General features: G+C 47.7%; 1 protein-coding gene across 1 annotated transcript in view; it reads left to right on the top strand.

Annotated features, from left to right (window-relative positions):
- bma (SCY1-like protein bma) overlaps nt 1-21,787 on the top strand; it is a 183,341-nt gene that overhangs the window by 131,344 nt on the left and 30,210 nt on the right. The window contains exon 9 of the mRNA XM_077640381.1: nt 19,533-19,658. Within this exon, the coding sequence (XP_077496507.1) occupies nt 19,533-19,658 (126 nt within the window). The remainder of the gene's footprint in view (nt 1-19,532; nt 19,659-21,787) is intronic.

Here is a 21,787-nt window from a genome sequence, read left to right as displayed (position 1 = left end):
ATCAGCTGAAAAACAGGCTCGCATATAAAGGAGTCTCACCGGGCCATGATAGCAATGTTCGCGTCTGCCTCGTCATCATTAATAAGCAATTATGGTCGCCTCCAATGTCATCATCATTAACGTCATCGTCCTCTCCTCAGTCATCATCGTCATTCACACCCACTCTAATAATAGTGCCCGCTGATTTTAGAGAACGCAGAACTTAAATGTTAACATGTCTCTAATGATACGCAGTCGAAGGACGTAACCTTGCTAGCTTGTTATGGCACACGATACAACCAGCTCGTGCAGTGTCGCCACCCGCACAACTAATTAGACACGTGACGTAATCTCAAGCTGATGAAAGAATGGTGCTAATATGCCGGAGCTAGCAAACTACTGACTCACCGCAGCGGCTCACTTGGCGTGGCGTTCGGTTAGTGATCACAAAGAGCTCGCGATCGAATCCAGGCTGCGGCGACTAGATTGCGACGGAGGCGAAACACAAATACGCCCGTGTGCTGTGCAATGTGAGCACAAGGTCAAGAACCCATAGTGATCTTGAATAATCCGGAGCTTCCCACTATGGCATCCGTCGCAGTCTTTGTGTCGCCTATGGACGTTAAACTCCTCATACATTATTAATAACTCAAATACAAGCGACGAAAACCTAAGGACAGAAAAGAGGCAGTTTTTCTTGATGGTGCATCACACACAGTGCAATTTATTTTGATTCCCAATGATCTGTCGCTTCCTGCACGTCACAGATTAAATGAAAAATGAATCCATGTTGTTTTTCGGGCTCCGTCGACACAAACTTTTACGTTTTAGTATTCCCATTTCACTGGGCACGCGCGCGTTTAATTTAAGCAGCAGAGTACGCTCGCATTGTAGCCAAAGTTTTGCTCAGGTAAAGTACGACGATGTAGCGAACAGCTTCAACGTTAGAGCGTGACGCGATTAAAGTCACTCGTCGCCACTGTGCTCTCGTGGAGACTGCTATTAGAGCCGGTAGCCACGGCAGAAGCTAAAAAAGAGACGCGCAGAGTCGTATCGCCCGTTGGCTTCTGCTATTTGTCCCGCCAGGGAGCCGACACAGTTTCATTAACACAGCGCACGCGCGCTTCGCTAAATGGCTGGCGGAAAAACCAGACGAGGCCGCCACTGTCACGCTTGCAGAATAAAAAAAAAGAAACAAAATGCAACGCCTGACGCACAGAGGTGGCGGCAGCGGGGCGTAAACAATGCAGACAAGCACACAATTGTAGAAGAAATAAGAACACAAACAAGACAGCTTTGCTCCGTCCCGCAGAAAAAAACAGTGCACAGTTGTGGACGCTGGGCGTGGCGTCAGACGACGAGCAGCCGGCTTTTTAGAGTAGTTAGTGGGTAAGATTGGTTTGTACTTATGTTCAGTATTATTCCGTCTCTGTTCTTATTAGCGGCGGCTGCTTTATGGCTGGCTGGTCACAGTTTTAAGCTGGTTTCTCACGACTCTAAAAGATCCAGTGCAGCTGATGCTCCGAGCGATCACGAATTGTTCCTGTTGACGAATAGCCTACTGTCTGAGTAGACAAGGGAAGGAAAAAAGAGGAACTCGTTATGAGATACATGCCAGAAGCCAATAGTCACCGTGGCCAAGGAGCGTAGGAGATGTTTCTATATTTCTTATTGTGGCGTTGATCATTTCGAGATTAATAATACATTCATATTGTCAATTCATGAGAGACGAACAGTTACGATAAAAACCAACCTCGCAGCTGCTATATCGCTGAGAAGGAAGACAGCATACATATGTCGCCTCTTCACAGTTTTTGTTAACACCTCTTTTTGGGCTAGTTGGTGCATACTGAATTAGAGAAAACCTAGCGCCAAAACCATGCAACCCACAAGGACGAACGACGACGAGACACAAGCGCTATGTCTAATAGCGCTTGTGTCTCATTGTTGTTCGTCCTTGTGGTTTGCATGGTTTTGGCGCTAGATTTTCTCTAATTCACAGTTCTTAACAAAGTGAACTTAACGGGGTAACATTTTAAACCTCTGCCTTCTCCAAGCACGAACCTATATATATGCCGGCATCATTTATTTCGCATGCCAGGCTCCACCCCTGTCACGGTGGTGTAGAGAAAGAAAAACAAGAAGCCGGTTCGGGTAAAAAGCGGTTGAAGTAAAAATGAAAATGAAAATTGGTTTTCAGGAAAGGAAACGAGGCAGTAATTGTCTCACGTATATCGGCGGACACCTGAACCGCGCCATAAGGAAAGAGATAAAGGAGGGAAGGAAAGAAGAAAGGATGAAAGTGGTGCTGTAGTGGTGGTCTCCGGAATAATTTTAACCACCTGGAGGTCTTTAACGTGCATTGACGTCGCACAGCACACGGGCAGCTTTTGCGTTTCGCCTCCATCAAAACGCGGCCGCCGCGGTGCCGTTGACGTAATGCTGAGTTCAGGCTGGTTATTACCGAGGTTATTTATCGATTACATATTCACTGTACACTAATGTATATATCAGAACACACCCGACTCGGTTCGCGTATTCCGCCATCGAAAAAGCGACTTCAGCGGCTCCGGCAGCCCTCACAACGGTGTGCACAATTCTAGCGAGGCAGCAGAGGAACGCGAGCAGCGTCGAAGGCGGGGCTCACGTCAGTGGCTGCAGACGAGAGAAGGAAGGAGGAGAGAGAGGGAGAGAATAACAGGCAAACAAAAACAGCAGCAGATGCTGGGCACACAAAACACGCTTCAGGGTGGCGGCGTCGCGGACGGTAACGAGCAGTCAGCAGTCGTCACGCCACGCTATAACAAAATCATTAGAGCATCGCGCCTTTAATGAGCGCGCGACGGCGTCCCGCGCGCTTCCGACGCCGACGTCATCGGGCAGCCGCTTCAGGCGTGCTGTTGTGTCGCGCGCGGACGGGACTCAATAATTCATCCCGCGCGACGCTCGACGGCACGCAGCGCCGTCGCCCGCTCGCAAAGGGGGACGAAGCGCCCGCGAGCAAGTGAATCCCTCCCTTTCTCATGAAAAGAGAAAAAGCGCGAAATTCGGTGAGAAAGAGAGAGATAGAAAGAAATGTTGGAATCCGACGCAAGGCAAAACGGTTCTGTCCGAGCTAAAGCTGAGTTGAGCCATGGGGAATGAACTGGGACGGCCAAGCAGCGGCGCTGCAGCAATAAATTCCGCCATTAATTTGTCCAGTCGCGCATTTTTCTGCTTTTCCTCGCTCGTTCGTTATGTCCGTGACGACGCGGCGTGGACGCATTCCGCGCTAAGCGACGCTGTTCCTAGAACGGTGCTGCACCGAAGAACACTCAAAACTGGCGTCATATAACGTGCTGATCGTTGAGCGAAGCTTTTAATTAGTTACTTGTTTGTTTATTTACAGTATACTGAAGCGTTACGGCTAAGCACGTGGACAATACCTATCACTAGCCAACAACAGCAAAATATTATTTTAAAACCAGAAAAGAAAACACTACTTACAAAACTTGTAACGCGTACTCTGCAAGAGCAGTGACAGCAAGACCACTCAGCATTAGCAGGATCATTCAGCTGTGGCAATAATAGCAGACCAGGCGACAAAACGTGCCTTGTCAGTTGTTTATTATTGTGTGTTAGGATGGGAGTTCGATCACTACGAGGGGTTCGTACGTGGGATTGCCTTTTTGAAACTGACTCTTGACTTACTGATATAATGGCACTAGCTTTGACAGAGCTGCAATCCTATAGGTTGATGCAAACTTTGTCATAGAGCGGTCGATTCATATTTTAAACGTCATGACGACTGCAAGGAGCGTCTAACTACAAACCTTACATCACAAGCAAAGTGGCCAAGGAAAGGGAAAGGCTCAGGATGCTTAGCCAGCGTTTCGACAAAAGAACTTGTCTTCGTCTCGTCTGGCATGTTAGCAATAAATGGTCGGTTGGTAGACTTCCCAAAAATTAATAAACTGTGCAGAACTTGCTCTTGTTAAATTACAAGCAACACAAAACTAATTTCAGTGCGCAATATTTCCAAGCAAAAATACCCGAACTCATCCTAACGTGAAAGCCATAATCATGAAATTTTAAATTTTGTGTGGATTCGCGAATCGAAAGCGTAGCACCTTCTACTCAGCTACGATCGCGAGTTGAATTAGTTGGCTGCAAAGGCTATTTTTAGTGCACGGAAGAATGGCAGGCAGTATAAAACACAGGGGCATTTGCGCTCGCAGCTAAATTTTAATGGAGAAAAGATTAATAGTTAGGGATTCAGGTTGAAATACAATAAACAGAGAACTTCGTACACTCTGCTCAAACTTAGACTTTGTGAGGAGAGCCGCCGATCAAGGAACCGTTGTTTTTTTCATTAACTTCCAGATGAAGGCACAAAAACAGCTGCAAATTACTTCCTTACTCCCTGAATTATACCCATAATTAAAATGCACTCCAGCCCAAAAGATTCCTCGAGCCACATTAGAGCTATCAAAGAGCGCGTTGGTTCTGCTAACAAAGTCTTATAATAATTGGTTTTTGGAGAAATAAAATGGCGCGGTATCTGTCTCGTATATCGGCGGACACCTGAACCGCGCCTTAAGGGAAGGGATAAAGGAGGGGGTGAAAGACGAAAGGAAGAATTAGAGGTTCCATAGTGGAGGGCTCCGGAATAAGTTTGACCACCTGGGGATCTTTAACGTGCACTGACATCGCACAGCACACGGGCACGTTAGCGTTTTGCCTGCATAAAAACGTAGCCGCCGCGGTCGGGTTAAGAAAGCCTAAGAAAGTCTGAAATGGGGATTTATAAAAGCCTTCTTTCTGAGAATATCATAATTTGAGCCAAAGATTTGTAGGCGTTTATCGAGTGCCAAACTTTGTGATCATGCGAGACCAACCGCTTAGCTTGCCTGGGTATTCCAAGAAAACATCGCGGGATTTGTTGATACCTTTTCGCAATAAAAAACTGATAACTTCAGCAACAAATAACTCTATAACTATCGAGTCCTACTCGCTTCGACGTTAGTCGCGTGGAGGGCATCGAGCTAAACTTAACCAGGCCACGAAAGCGGGTAGCTCAGCTCTGCATCAGGTGCGCATTAAGGCATAAACCGGCATGAACGAGATGTTTCAATAGCCTGATCACAGCAGTGGCGTGAAGTTCAATTCCTGGTAGCGAACGAAGCCTCAAAATATCTCTGCATGCAACCGCCTTCGCCATGGCCTCTAAACGGGGATAAAAAAATCGAGCCAGCGAACAAAATCTGGGCGCAAATGAACAAATATAGCTGGAGGGAGTCGGCGCATGAAGGTAGTTGGCGCCCCATTTCATAAACTGCCTCAGGGACCACAGTAACAAGCGGCATAGCCATTGAGAAAGCTCACCATCGCGACGACTAATTGCCGTGCGCAGTGCGTCTGTCCCAGTACAGCTTTGCACACGCGGGTGAGCACACGGGCTAAGCCGACCGACTCCTCACTTCGGCGTGGAAGTGTGCGTGTATATAGAGAGGGGAGAAAGGAGGTGGAAGGGGGGGGGGGGGGGGCGCAAGCAAAGCACCTTTGCAGAACACGCTCTATCGGCGTCTCAGGCATACACACAGACGAAGTCGCTAGCGTGCACATACAGCGGCGAAGACCGTGATACGGCTTTCAAACTGCGCGCACGATGCGAAGGGGGGGAGGGATGAGGAGACGGGGAAGTACACCGCGCGGATCACTGCCTTCGCCGGCGGCGCTGTCCCGATTTATGCGACGATGCGTCGTACAATTACACCGCGACGGATGCGGATGCGGGAAGATCCCCTCCACTCCCTTGGACGCTTGGCCCTCCACGTCGCGCTCTCCGCGTGCCTCCGGGCATAACCCGTGCTTTCCCGTTGTCCGGGAGGTGAGCTATTCGCCGGCGCAGTACGGAGGGGAAGTACTGCTATTCGGGTTAACGTGTGTAATAGTGCGGCGTAAGGTCGCCTCGAGGGATAGAACCTTTGCAATTTTCTCAGTGGGCGAATATTGCTTTTTCGATTATCGTTTTTCTTCGTTCCTTTGTTCCTTCGTGCCTTCATTCAGTCGGCTTACGAATTGAATGATTAATCAATAAATTAATTAAAAGTAATTAATCCAATCAGGTGGTCTTTAATTTTAAATTACATCGAATTAAGTGCTCTTTCGTACGTTCAGTCACTGACAGTCCGAATTATTTCTGAGCTCTTCCTTACGTGATTGCCAAGGGCCTGACCCGGGTGTGCGATTTCATTCAAGAATGTATAATTGCATCAGGTAGAGTCCTCTACTAGAATGAGAATTCTGTGCTTTTTTCGTTTTAAGTTTTTTAATCTGCATGTTTAATCCCAAATCGACTCTATTCGACACAAAATTACCCAATTACTCCACTCCCTGCCCATGAGTGCGTTTGTATCAGCAATGCACCCTGGCCAGTCCCCCGCCATGGGCTTGTGCCATTAAGCCTAAGGTCATCATAATCATCATCAAAACAGAGTGGAGGACAGATAATATGAAGAGAAAGAAAAGAAAAGCTTATAACGGCAGACAAAAAAAAACAAGCGAGGCAGAAAGAGAAAAAAAAGGGGGAGAAGAAAAAGAAAACAGAGCGTGCCGTTGTTTCAAAGGGCGTCACACCCGTCGCTCGCAGCTCGAGACCGGACGCTGTCAGCCGTCGCCTAAGAGAGGGAGGGGGGGGGGGGGGAAGAGGGGGTTTTCCCCGCTCTGCATTTGTTTGGCAAGAAATGTTTTTCACCAGCGCCGTCGAGCAGCACTGGCGGCCGTAGTGGACATCGGACGCGACCCATCTCCGGGAGCCGGAGTCGCCTACAAGCGCCACGTGTGTAGCCGATTTGCTTGGCGTGGGCGCCGGCGGCTGAGGAGACTGGCGCTCATTAGAGCTGGCAGTGGTCTCCCGGGACGGGGCATTAGGAACCCCCGGATAACCCCCACAGCGCCCAGCCGACCCCATTTCTATCAGCTTCTGTCGCACTTTTGTCCAGACTGCTGCCGCATTTCTGCGACTGCAAGGCGTCCGCTCACTGCCATGTCGGAGGATGAAGATATTAGCTCGACTAAGCCATCCGGCGCAAAAGCACGGAAAGAGTACTGGAGCAAAAGAAGGAGGATATGGTGCGATAATGAGGCATAGAGCATTTTGGAGTACAACAGGTATGAACTACTGAGAGGTATATCTGCACGGAAACAATGGTGACAAAGCTTACTTTTAAGAGTACACTTTTAACGCAATAGCGTTAAAGGCCGCTGGAGCCGAGACAGTGCTCTTGGTATGTTTGCGGCAGCTGACAATAGCTGGAGCACATTTCGATTTCACTTATCTTTCACCTGTGTCTGACCGAAGCGGAGAGTGCGCTCAGTTGACAGGCCCGCTTCGCCATGTTTCACTCGGGGTTTGGTCTCACGTGCGCACTGAAATCACATCGCATTTTTAACTTTGGAAAGGACGGGCAGTTCTGCACGTGACTCAGTCATGACTGGGTCATGTGCTGAAATGCCCGTGTTTTTCAAAAAGGCCTCATGGCCTTTTTAAATACGTAATAAAAATCACATGACCAACAATATTCTTTCATTGTAATGTTTTTTTTTCAGTGCATTAATTTATTTATTTGTTTGTTTATTAATTTATCCACCTATTCTTTAATTCATCATTCTGTATATTATCGTCACAATGGCACAAGCAAGTGTTTACATAACATGAAGATGCAGAACTTCCGGGACCAAACATGATGTTGAGATGTTCCTGGAATTAGGCGCTACACAAATGTATGCATTAGAGACAGTCGAGAGAAGGGCACACTGGTACTGAAAACAGTACGCTATTATTGGAAAGGAAATAAGAGAAGTTTGTGTACCTTAACTCATGAACACTCAGTAGGCATGGACATTAAACTAAAACACCAGTGCACCAAACCTTCAGGTTATGCACAGCACACTGCCATTGCCAAAGGGCACATGACCATCACCAGCTTAACAGCTAACAATGAAACGCGTTATCTTACGCGATAGCGCCTTCAGTTTTTACTACACGTTGTCTCGATGTAATACCGCGACATTCGCACAGCCCTTCACAAATGCGTGCGTGCCCTTTAACTTTAATGAGAAACTTCCACTTCCGAAATTACTTGTTGAAAACTCCGCCGGCAGAGAATGCCATCAGAAGAAAAGGTGAGCGATGTTAAATTGCGAGTCGAGCCAGCTCGCATTAAAAGCGACAGCATCTCTGTTTACTTTGTCAGAAGTGTGTGCGGCTGGCGCTCTCAATATGCCATAAATAGCGGCTTTCAAACCACAACTAGTGCACAGTTAACGCTCTTCTAAGTGCACATTGTGTCTGAATGGCCCATATTTCAAAGGTAAACATATATTAGGGACTTTTTTTATCTCTCTCTGCTACGACTGTCTCTCTCCTCTTACAAAAATGGTCTGTAGACAGTCTATAAACTTCTTATAGACTATTAAAGATATTTCTTTTTCTCTATTCATAGTCTCTGAACTGTCTATAGACAAACGTCTATTAAATGTGTATGGCCATAAATCTATAGATTGTCTATAGACTGTCTATAGGAATTGTATTGCCTATAGACAGTTCTCTAGGGTTTCTCTATAGTGATTCCATAGACGTTATAGAGAGAAGTCTATGGACAGTCTACAGCCTGTCTAAAGAAATTTTTGTAAAGGTCGAGGAAAACGGGGAAGGAACAATGAGCAGTTGGATTCAGAGAATACAAGTTACAGTAGATGGAACAAGCTTGGGTAGTGCTATGCTGCTGCGATAAAAAGGAACTGGCTGACGATTACGGGGGTCGGTAATGCGAAATTTGAGCGCAGCTCTTTAGACACCCCCTGTGCTGATAGCAGATGGCATGTTACGCTGGAAGCCACCCTCCAGAGTGTTCCCGTGGTAGGCACCATCCGGTTATACATTCCTCCGCTCTTGCCGTGGCACCTGCCTACACGCCACCTGTCATCACGCAACCCAACACGCCGTAGAACGCCGTAACACGCCACCTGTCAGGTGGTGTGTTTCGTCGACTATGCCGACGTTAACGGGGAACGCAGGAACGGCACCTAGAACTGCGCTCTGAAAAATTTGAGTTTTGAAAAAAGCTGCTACAACTTTAATTACGTACCTTTTAAAACTAGAACAAAGTCACTTGCTGAAACAGTTTAATCTCACGCAGAAAAACCGAATTTCTTGGTTCTGACACGGAGACGTCCGAAAAGTTAAGGGCGGCCACTGTGGTGTCAGGCAGTACTTAGAGGTGAACTGAAGAGGAATCTGAACTCATCTTCTTACCGCGGGAACTCTATCTACACGTTCCGGGCATGCTTAGAAACTTCGAATTATTGGCCTGTGCGGCCGATATCTCTAAGTAAACCGGATTAAACGTCCCGGCTCCCGCCTTTTTTGAACTCAACGCGGTAGGTATAGCCGGAGTCAACCAACGCGTGGAGTGCCTTTCATCCAGTCCATTGGCGGCTTCACTATGACTTTATTTTGTTTTTTTAGGTTTCAGTGCATAAACAGTTTCTGTCACAGACAATATAGCTGCAAATTAAGCCCACGGAAATAAAAATACACGTGGACTCTTTGATTTACGTATCACTCCGCCGATGGCAGAGAGGCAAGCCACCACGGGACTGGCTGACGCGTTGGTTGACTCCTCCTACCTACAGCGCTGAGTTCAAAAAAAAAAAAAGGCGGTAGCCGGTGCGTTTAATTCGATTTAATTAGGGCAATCGGCCGCACTGTAAAATAATTCAAATTTTCTAAGAATGTCCGGAACGTGTACATAGAGTTCACGCGGTAAAAATACGTGTTCAGATTCCTCTTTAGTGCACCCTTTAAGTGTGTTTCAGGACGACTGAGTAGGCGGAGTTTGATTCAAGCAAGCATATAATTACCCCTAGCACCTGCGTGAGCGCAACCACATCCCTACAAACGAGAACTAAACCAGCTGTTCTTACCTGTCTAGTTAAAACAAATAAATCATACGGGTCCGGTCCGCGAACCTGTAGCAACCAACATGCCGTGACCGCCGCTCAACAAACTACAGAGCTAACCAGGCTGGCTACGCTCACGCCAGGGTGATACCGTATGCAATCAACAACTCCTCGAAGTGGGAACGAAGTTGGACAATTGCGTCCCAGCTGTGGAGTAGGATTCAAAAGAACACATTGATTGCCGCGTACGTCCGCATGAGGGCAGCCATAGCCAGCACGTGGCACAACCTACGCTCTTGCAAATGCGGTACTTATACAAACGCACGCCTGCACTACCGCAGCAATCCGGTAATTCTCCACGGGCGGCAAAAGCGTGGGGCGCTGGGATTCGTCGTACAGCGACAGAGTCGGTTGTTTGTGTCCCCCGGCGGCCGGACGCTGGAGGAAGTCACGGACACGTCGTAATCCCGGACCAGTCGAGCTCCCGCCCGTTAAGGCTGCCACCGAGCGAGTCTCCCTCTAATCGAAGCGGAGTGAGTGAGAAAGAGAGAAAAAGCCTACTGTATTGGATGCGCTCTCTTAGCGCTAGATGGCACCGCTAGTGCGTCATTTGCTCTGGGGAAAACAGACGCCTTATTCGGGAACACGCTCGATTGCCTGCCGTTCTATCTGGAGAAGATAAGAAGAAGGAAGAAAGCAAATGTCCTGGAATGGCTTTGCTGAGCGCGCTGACACGGACTGCGTACTTTCGGCTAACTAAGCCTAATTATTGAAGATTTTATTGTTTTCGTTTGTTGGGCGATTTTCGCTTTCAGTGCCCAACTTCTGTGACTGCAGTTGACTACAGAGGTTTGCTTTATCCTATGGTCGTCGTAGCCCGGTCACCATGAAAGCAGAGGACAGAAGAGGTCGAACTGAATTGTACAAAATTCATACAAAACAAACACGGTTAGACCAAGGGCATAATTATAATAAGAGAGTAATTACCCATAAGCTACCACCCGAGCACAGCCATAAGGCTACAACGGACAGTTATACAGCTTTCACGGGAACTTCTTCGTTGAAAAAAAATTCACCCTATTTTAGGGTTGCAACCCGGGACCAGCGCCTCCCCTTGGGACCAGCGCCTCCCAATGCATAGCACCAAGATGTGTTTTTTTTTTCGAGCTCCTGTGTTTTTCTGGCTGCTACAGTCTTTCGGACCGGCCCCACTATAGCTTCTGTACATTTTCATGCAATAAAAACAGGTTGGATCGTAAACGTGGGAGCCTTCGTGGGCGTGCAACGAGTGCCAGAATAAATTTTGAGAGGCGTCGGCCTGGCGTGACTTTGCAAGTGTCGACCGCAGCCAGTACTACAGAGGCTTCACACGTCTCGAGGCACGTTTACCATGTGCTCATGGCACAGGTGCGGCACACTGGCCATACCGGCACCTTGTGATGTCCATCAAAGCTTGACCGCACTCCAGAATATCGGGCAGCTTCCAACGTACCCCGACTACCCCGACGAATCGTGCGCTTACAGGCAGCGTGAATTGTCTTGCAGCTGAAGTTGCATCGCCGCAGTTAAGCAAGAGGAAGCCACCGAAAGCCCGCAAACGAAACGAAAGCAACGGCGTGGGAGGAAAAGGAGGAGAAGGAGGAGGAGGAGGGGCAGGGAGGTTAACCAGAAAAAAGCCGGTTTGCTACCCTGCACAGGGTCTCCACCGTTTTAGTGCGAAAGCCCTACTTCACGAAGTCTAACCGACTGACCGAGTTTGTGTGAACCTTGACCTTCAAGGTGACCTTGGCAAAACCTGGCATAACTACACCCCACGCAGAAATAAAGTAAATATTGCCGTTACTAGGTTTAGAACCTGTGGCGGCCCGAACAGGTCAGCTTCGCTAACCACTGCACGAGAGCACTATGCTGTCGCCGCAGCCAATCACGCCTCGTTTTAAACTGCAACACACTCTCGCGCTGTGCGTTGCCCATAGTCGTCTTCGCCAGCTTCCATCTACGGCGCGAATAGATCAGATCAGCTTAACCTTGATCAGAGCTTAGCGTGAGTCTAATACTGTCGCCAGACGTGCCGAAGACCCAGCACAGCAAAGGCATGATCCAAAGAGACTGAACGCGTGCTTTCGCGTGTTTTAACTTCGTTAGAACCCTGCCACTTTTTATTTTGGTCTTCCGCGTTGAGAAATGGGTAGGATTAAAACGGTCGCAGCGGGGACAGCGCGCAAGAATTCGCGCGCTCCCTTCTGTTGACAGCCGCTCCGGCGTATGGGGCACGCAGAAAGATCTCGAGTGCCGATTTCGAAGGTGTGTTGACTTTCACGAAATGAGGAGATAAAAATCTGGCAGACAGCGGCATACGACTTTTTCACGTGCTATCGCTCATTTCCCTCCTCCCGCTTCGGTTTTCAGTGTGTTCGGCTACTACGTTTCCCGGCTGGTACGTTTCTTTTAATCTGATAGCACTAGATGCCTCATTGGGGAAAAAAAGTGGTCATGGCCAATAAAGTTCTCTGATTTGCTGGAGGGAAGGACGTCACCAGACTGCATAATTCCCACTGGCTGGATTAAGTGGCGTCGCTTGCAGTAAAGGCATCAACAGCTTCGAATTCTGTCGCATTGTCAACGCAGAAGGTATTTTGTGCCCCTGTAAATTTTTTCTTTTTTCGCTGTCCCTCGAAAACCGTTGCAGTCGGCTGAGCACAGAATGTTACTCGCCAAAGGGATGCTATTATTATTCATTCCCGAAACGATGCACAGAGGTAGCAACGCACATTAAAAGCCTGAAATTTTTGAAATCGACTTCGGGGTCATCGAAAGTATGGAATTTGAACTCCGTGATGCTCCTAATACAGTCCACAGTGGGCGGTAACTTCACATTTTTAGCAGACTCCTGATTAACAGCTTGGGCGCCTGTCCTCCCTGAAGACCGCGGAGAATTACATATTCCTCTAAACTCCATAATCCGAGGACGTCGATGAACCGACGGATGCAAGACAAGGTCTCATAGATGCAAATTGGCTTACAATAGCTACTGACCACTGCATTCGCAGCCGCAATTGCCTCCTCGGTACTGTATAGCACCTGGGGGCTATGCATCGGCCTACCGCCCTTCAGGAAGCCCTGAACTACGGCGGCGTCCTCAGACAAGTCCAGGACGTCTCGAAATAACACCTTCAGAGGAGCCCGACAGTTTGTCTATGCGCACCGCCTACCTGCTAGATGACCATGCACGTAGCGAGCTCGCCCTCGAGTCCGATTTCATTGACCGAATGGTGAAGAGCAGCATTGAATTCACCCTGCCTCTCGAAAACAAAAGATAGGAACAGAAGATTACGTAAAAGGACAAAACAGGAGTTCTCTCATGTTTCCATCTGTCGGTGGATGTTTCCGCGCGGAGTGGATTCAAGCGGAAACAGTGAATCCACCATTTCGCCCGAAAACAATACATGTCTTAGACACAGCAAGACTTGAAGTCGGTATACAAATGACCTCGGCGCACAGAGGGATGAATAAATATTAACGTTATGCTCCCAGCAGCAAATGTAAATCATTTTCAAGCAAAAAAACATACGCACTGAGTTACGAAACTAAATACCATGTCGTATGTGTATTTTATAACGGCGCCTAAAGAAAGCATATTAAGTAGGAGTATATATGGGAAGTACAGATCTCTGGATATGCAGGGTGCAGAGGGGATCATCAGATATGGCGTGGAAAATCAAATGTTTTCAAAGCTTACGAAGGGAAAGGAAAAGAAATGTTCTCACTCGACGTATTAAAGCCGCTACTGTAAATATTTTGGCTGTCAGGTTAAAAATAAATGTTCATAAATTGTGCGCCAACAATTAACGTCCCCTTTGATTCGAAGTTTGATTCGCAGTCCGTGTGACCAGGGCTTGTACACTCGTAGACACACTTCGTTCCAGAATAGTCTAGGGTGCAGTAGTTGTACGCAATGGACGCTCCTGGCTCGTGATGTGTAACATGGAATAAACAAATATCACAAATTCCCCTTATTACGGGCACACACATCCAGGTCTGATTGGATAACCAAATTCGTTTTTTTTCATCAAGGAACTATCACTTCCCTAAATTACCGTACACATATATTTTCAAAAGCAGGATGCTTGAAAAAACCAATTCGCGAAATATCCTGCCTTTAAGCTCCCGATATACGATCCTGCAGTGTTATATGATTCTGCGAAAAAGTTTCCAGAGATGTACGCCTGTTCCAGAACATGGAAAGTACGCCGCCGGTGGCGTCGATAGCCTTTGCCACCACTCCATCAGAAATAAATGTCCTCCTGAGAAGCTCACATACACACACACATAGGCTACTGTACAGGAAAGCTAGGCATTCCGGAAAGCAGCGCTATACCTTAAGATGCGAGCGACTCGTCTTTGAGAAGACATTGGTGAGCCTTAGTCAACGGCGTCCCAGGGGTGCACTGGAATGCCCTCGTAAAGTCGTCGACGTACGTCAGCGGCGTGTTGACGTAGCTCACTGCGGCAGGCGAGGATCCCCTCGGGCAGCGGTGATGGGTGCCGAAAAGGTAGAAAAACTGCGCATGAGATAGACGCCAAGCACTCCAGGCAACCCTGACAGTGTTCCATCCGGGCCGCTCAAGCGCCCTGGCGACTGATCACATGCCCAGTGCCCTGATGCTCAACGCTTCCACAGCCTCTGGACTGGAAGCGTCGTTTCCGTCCAGATAGTTGCGCACGAAGCACTCTGCGAAGCGGTTAATGTTGGCCGACGTCTGTGGTCTCCACTCTATTCCGTAGAGCACCATGAGCCAGAGGCCCTCCGCCAATAGCTGGCCCAGAACAGCGGCATTGGGAAGCTGGTTATTGCCGGGGCCGGTGTAGATGTAGCCGTATATAGAAGCCGGAATTATCAAGTGCTGTTCCCCGAGAAATTTCAGGGTGGCGTAGGTGACGATACTATGGTCGCGCACGCCTCGCATGCGCTCGCTGTTAACGTCGATGTTGTACGCACGGCCTCTAAGCAGATTCTCCGCGAAAATGGGTGATGGTCTTGGCACCACGACTCGACTGAGGTTCTGTGGAATAACCAGGGACATATCTTTCAAGACGGCTTTGAGCCGATCAGCGTCTTCAGCCTCGAAGAGCGAGCTCTTCTGGCAGTCTGAATACACGGCTCTTTTCACGAAAGCGGACATCGCAATAGCCTCGGCGTCCTTTTAGCGGGTGGTGAATACTTCTGACGTGAACTTGTACCAGGCGTTTCCCATGGCTGCCACGCTCCTCGTGCATACCTGAAAGAGTATCTGGGAAGACGTGCCGTAAGCCCTGTAGAACCCCATCGCCGCTCGCGCCACACTGTGCGACACGAGGAACGTAGTCATCGTCGCAGCGGCAAAGCCATTGGGGACTTTCTTCACTGCGGCGATAAGATCGTGAATCAGCCGGATTGGCTGTACTTTCGTTACCTCGACGGATCTCAGGTCTTGCAGGGAGTAATCCACGGAGCTGAGGCCCACTTCGAGGTCACCTATGTCCCAGACTTCTCGGTTGAAGGCATCACGTCTTGACGGCATTGTGTACGTTGCGTCGTGACCGCGGACTCCAGACAGGCACACATCTTGTTGTAAACTGGCTACGCCCTGTTGTGCGACTTCTGTCGTGTTTACGTACTCCTTCAAGACCTTGGTCGTAGCAGCTACTGCGTCGGAGAACACACCACTGATACCGCATATGGGAATTACCTTCAGCGATATGGTTGACGTGTATGGCCTGAAGGCGACGAATATTGCCGACAGGAGTTTATACTTAGCTGATGCCGTGATCATGTAGCGTAATGCTCCTCTGGTGTCAAGCTTTCCTGGACTTTCCACTGCGTTCCGGATCAACGCGGATGCCAGGGTAGTCAGGAAGAGCTCACGGTGCGGAATGGTGCCCACGCACGACTTGTAGTAGGCCGTGAGGAACTGTCCAGCATCGCGCGTCTCCACGCCTTTGCGAATGAGGCCCGTGACCAACGCATGCACGAGCTCGGAGTCTTGGGCGTGGTGCTTGGAGGTCCCGTACCTAATGGCGTTGGAGCACACGTGTGCGAACAAATTCTTGCAAGGTTTGAAGCTGGTGTTGACGTACGCGAACAGTTGCGCGGCCTGAGCCGGGCAGCAGAAGGCACCCTTCGTTTCGTCGTTGTCTTTCCTCCGGCGGTTGATGAGGTAGACGCTGACGGTCAAAGCGACGGCGACTAGCGTCGCTGTGGCTGCTGCGCCGGAAAGCAGGAACAGCAGCTGAGGTTCAGCGTCTTTACTGCGCGGGGAAATGGGCGCCTCTTGAGGAGGAACTGCCTTTTCTCTGTCCAAGAGCCGAGGCCTGCTGGCGACGTCATCCATTACTCCTCGCTTTCTTCTTCTATCCTTGCCTTTGCTCCTTCCTTTTTCTTTACAGCCTCCTAAACCAATGGCCCTCTGTCGTGTAAATCAGCAGCTTTTAATCTTCTTGAGACCTATAGTTGAAGCAGTGTAGATACCTAATTATGGTTGCATATTTCCTCATTTGCGGTAGTTCGTAAGACGTTACTGTGACCGCTAAATAATTTTTAGTCAAATTTTTTTTCTCATGCTGTTTCGATTTCAACGGCACTGTGACAGCAAAGATACGTATAGGTGACGTTAGGCGTGGGAAAACTGCAATGTAGTCTCTGCTGATTCATTCTTTGTCAATCCGGCTCATACAGTATTTGTGAGAATGCCCCCAGCCCAATCAGAACTCACCCCTGAAGATCTTTTATTATTTGCTTAGAATTAAAGTTGCTACCACCATCGACTCTTGAGGCATGCTGACTTTAGCGTTCTAGGCAAGAAAAATGACGGACGATATAGCCTCGTTAGACCAAATGCGAATCAAGCATGCTCGCACTTCGGTTGCTTCAGTTTCCACTTCGGTTCCGGTTCAGGGCCCGGTGTAGAAGGGTAGACCGATAGCGGTGTGTTTTTGTTGGCCTCAAGTGGAATGGCACATAGCGGTGTGTTCTGGGCCTATTGCATACGGATGAAAGTTGGTGAAGACGACAACATTCAAACAAATACTTTCAAAGCCTAAGGACGTCATCATCATAATCATCAACTAAAAATTTAAACAATGCCTACAAATTATCTCAATTATGTCAGTGTGTTTTGTTTCAATTTACAACAAACTGTGGCCAATTCCCTGCTGTGGGTCTGTGCCACTCCACCAGAGGCCATCAATAAGAACGCGGGATTTTCGGCTGAGGTGATGACAGTGGTTCAATTCAGTGGCCAGCGAAGCTCTCTTCATGCTTCGCGCGACCTATAAGGACACACTATACGCATGTCCGTATAGGAATCTCTACGGAATCGCGCGACCTATATAGTCATCGCAGCCATCGCTCGCATCTGTGTCGCAGATGTCGCAGCTGAGGAAACTGAAACTGCATTATAAAAAAATTTGATTATAAATTATTTAGCAGTCGTAGGAGAATACCATGTGGTGATCCATGTATACTGATATCTTAAGCACCATTACAAAGATGAAAGCACGCAACCAAAAATTTGGCGTAAATGCTCGTCTAGGTAATATAGGAAAATGACAGTGAAAATTGATTTTTGGGGAATGGAAATGGTGCAGCATCTGTCTCATATATCGTTGGACACATGTACCGCGCCGTAAGGGAAGGGATACAGGAGGAACTGAAGGAAGGAAAGAGGTGCGTAGTGGAGGGCTCCGGAATAATTTCAACCACCTGGGGATCTTTAACGTGCACTGACATCGCACAGCACACGGGCGCCTTTGAGTTTCGCCTCCATCGAAACGCGGCCGCAGCAGTCGGGTTCGAACCCGGGAACTCTGGATCAGTAGCCGAGTGCCCTAACCACTGAGACACCGCGGTGGGTCAGGTACTGTAGGCCCTAAGCCACATCGCAGCCACTGGAAATTAATTGGCACGTCTGCTTACTGCTGGCACACACTGTCACGCGTTTCAAAGTGATTGGGGCCACTACGTATCGACTCACCTGACAATATTTTGTGTGACGTGGGGTGTTTAATGGCATTCAGCTTAACTGACACTCGTGTACATCGAATACTGCGAGGACGTTCGAAACATATAAAAGCCACCACGGCAGATAAATACTACTGATTGGAAATTGAAGAATTGTTTGATCGAAAGAGCAGAGTTGAATATTTCAAACAACGCCCGAAGTGTCCTGACAGTCAACATGAGCACTCTGTAATGCCTGTACAGGCCCTGAGTGTAAAAATAAATAAAACAACTAGAAGTTCGGATCGGAATGCTAGACAAGGTCAGAGCTGTTTAACCGTGTTCCCCTCATACCACTTGGAAACTGGCGCCGTCAATGGTGAACTCCACAACAACGTCTCTCATAGCTTGTGTGCAACTTTGGGACGTTAAACCATATTTACCATACCATACCATACCATACCATACCATAGCACACCATATAGTACCCAGGGCTTAAAATCAGGGGGGTCGCAGACCCCCTGTCAGTACTGACAAGGCATCTAGACCCCCCCCCCCCCCCCCCTTGCTATAATGCAGAGACCGCATGAATCCGGAGCAGGCAACTATTTTCTATACTTCTTGTCAGTGGCGGTCAAGCATTTCTTCTCTGTCGTTTTGAAAATTTCACCGTCATTTTAGTAAGAATCATGAACACTTTTCCTGAAACACGAGACTGAGAAAAATAAAAAGTCGGCTGCACTGTACAACGTTCTGGAAGAAAAAAACCTGTGCCCTCACACCTAGAGTAAGTCCAGTTCTGGCCACTCAGCTTCGAGGCTACACAACAAAGCGTGGGTATTGCTTGATTCAGGCCTGTGTCATAAATTGAGCGAACAGTTACCTTTCAAAATGATTTCTCAACTTTGTATAAACCGATGGGTAAAACCAGCCCGCAGCCGCTTTCTCTCTCTCCCTCTTTATCTCACTCTCCCCTGTGCTCGAATTACTAAAGACCCCCATCGATCTAGGGACACTTTAAGCACTGATCATACCATAACGTACCATACCGTACCATACCGTACCATACCGTACCATACCGTACCATACCGTACCATACCGTACCATACCGTACCGCAACAAATATATTGACGTTTCACTCTAAAGGTAAACAATTGGCTCAAAGTTTCTTCTACTCACTACGTCCCACATGAGTTAGAAGGTTAAATTTCTTTAGAATTTGCTGGCTACCAAGCGAGCCACGCTTTTGGCTCAAGGCTAACACTAAATAGAGAAATAAACTACCAATAGAGAGCAAGCGATCCGTTCCTTCACCACACCACAGTTGTACTAAGCATTTTTCGAATCGGCAGAAACAAACAAATGCATTGAGTACGATGCGACCAGTCAAGCTGGGGCTATTATAAAAGACCGCACAATCCTGCACAACCTGCGTTTTGAAAGTTTTCCTGCAATACATGAAAAATAACATCCAACTCGAGTGCGCAGGCCCTGCATAGGAAAAACTCTGTTATCTAAACCAGATGTTATCTAAACCAGATGTTATCTAGAGCAGATGTTATCTAAACCAATCAAATCCAATGATTCTTCGAATTCTTTCTTTTTTTGGCGCACCCGGCCACGTGCGCAGATCAAATACTTCATGGACCCTGCTGTGCATGGCCTCCAGTACCTGGACGTCATCCAAATGAAGGACTCGACGCACAAGTCGCACTTCTACCACAACCTCAAGACGGCGCTGCCTAATATTCCCAAGGTGAGAGCCTCTACCGGACACTTCTTCACCTAAAAAGAACACTTTTGCGATGTACCAGGTGTTCCAGGAAAGCCCGCCACTAATCTTGAAAAACAGGCTTTTGAGGTATCAAGATGACCGGTGTTGGCGGACATCAGAAAATAGGCGAGTCAAGTTATCTTGTAAACCGGCGAAGTAATTTCTGACAGTTAACTTTTGAAATATTACGATAGGCGCCTCGTTGCTGATTAGAAATTTGTAGTCGGACATTAGTAATACTTTATCAGCTATTAGAACTCAAAAAACGCTATCACTGTTGATGAAAACACAAAAGTTTTCTTTTAATCAATTCATACCGAGAAAAACGCGAAACTGTTATCCGAAATAAACCTCAGAGCTACCCACTCTGTTATATGATATGCTTTACATGTTAGTTGAAGCAATTCTTCACTGCGATGTAATGAAAAATGCGCGAATAGTTCAGTCAATATCAGCACGTAAACTTTGTATTCGACTCTTTTAGATTTGAAGGTCTAGATCGGACCTAGTTTGGTTCAGAAATTTTCTTCTACAGTTGTTTTCCAAATTTGTTTATGAAAATAATACTTAAACATATTACTCTGTGTATACGGCGGAAAAAGAACTACAACTTCAAATCCGTGTAATCAGGGGCACTTCTGTGCTACAACATAAGCAAGTAAATGTGAAAAGCAAGCATCTTTTATGAAGACTTGCAAGATAGCTTTTTATCCATCATTCACTCCTCGACAGCAGAAAAGTGAACTAGCCAGAATGTATGTTATCTAGAATGCTTACAATCCTCATCACTTAATTACATTTCGACGCCCTAAGCCTGGGGCAATAAATAATGGTGAGGAGGGCGGGGAACATTCATGACACATTACAACAGTCAGTAGTACGAGGCCAGTCACAAAATAAGAAAGCACAAAGGCAACAAACAAGAACCAGTTCTTAATATTACAATTGAAGAAGTGAAAACAAAGTGTCAATGTAATGTTCACTGGGTATTGAGAGAAACGACAACAAAAGTGATAGAAATAAAACGATGCATTAAATTCAGAACGACATGAAGCCCACAAAAAAAAGATGCCACTCAGGAACGCGGAACAATAATTTCATGCAGAAACTGAAGCGTAGTTTTTATTTCTCGATATGCGCGTCTAGTCACTGCCTGAATTTATGCGTTTCTCTTTGAATGACCATGGAAATAAGTACCTCATTTCATAATGGAAGGACGCCCGGTAATATATTTCACTTCACTGTTGCATTCTCAATTCATTGAGTAACAGCGAAATGGCTGGCGTGTGCAGGACGCAGTATTACAGGACAACGGCTTGTATGCTCGTTTCTTCTCTGCCTCCGCTATTTCGCTTGTGATAGTGAACTGAAAAAGCCACTTCCAACTAAACACCTAGACACTTTAACGATCACAGTAGCCGAGGCGTATCCTTGCTATATCGGTGACGGGGCTAACGATCCCTTTATTATCCTTCATCTCTGATTTCAGATCTTTCGCCGACCTCTTCATATCCTTGGCACTCGATGGGACGGTAGCACTGGGAAAGGAATAAATGAATCCGCGCTCGAAACAGTGCTACCTTTTAAAGCTCAAGCTGGCAAAGAAGGCTGAATTTGGCTCATTTTAATTCATACATCGCCAAGACCTGGTTCATTTTTGATGTGGCATAGGGCTTGCGCGCAGGTTTTCCAGGTTTTTCTTGGCCCCTTCAACATCCCTGGCGCACGTCACTCAGTGGCGTACGTGTCATGTGACCTTTTCTGTGCCACCCACGTGGTGGTGACCGTCGCTGCTCGCTCCTCTACACCGCACTATAATGGCACACCCACGCGGAATAGAGCACGTCAAGTGACACGTGCGTCACGGAGTGACGTGCCTTGGGGACGTTGCTTTGCGCGTGCTAAAGATAGCACGCTTTGCGATAGAGCGCGGCTTTGGGCGCGAGCTGATCAAATCCTGTTAAACCGCAGCGCCGAGGGTAATCGCGTTTTCGAATTTCTAAACGTTGATATAGGTATTAACACCCGCCCCGGTGGCTCAGTGGTTAGGGCGCTCGGCTACTGATCCGGAGTTCCTGGGTTCGAACCCGACCGCGGCGGCTGCGTTTTTA

The sequence above is a fragment of the Amblyomma americanum genome, chromosome 10, assembly GCF_052857255.1.
Source record: "Amblyomma americanum isolate KBUSLIRL-KWMA chromosome 10, ASM5285725v1, whole genome shotgun sequence".
Taxonomy (NCBI): domain Eukaryota; kingdom Metazoa; phylum Arthropoda; class Arachnida; order Ixodida; family Ixodidae; genus Amblyomma; species Amblyomma americanum.
The sequence above is the reverse complement of the archived record's forward strand: the minus strand, read 5'-3'. Positions and strand labels throughout refer to the sequence as shown.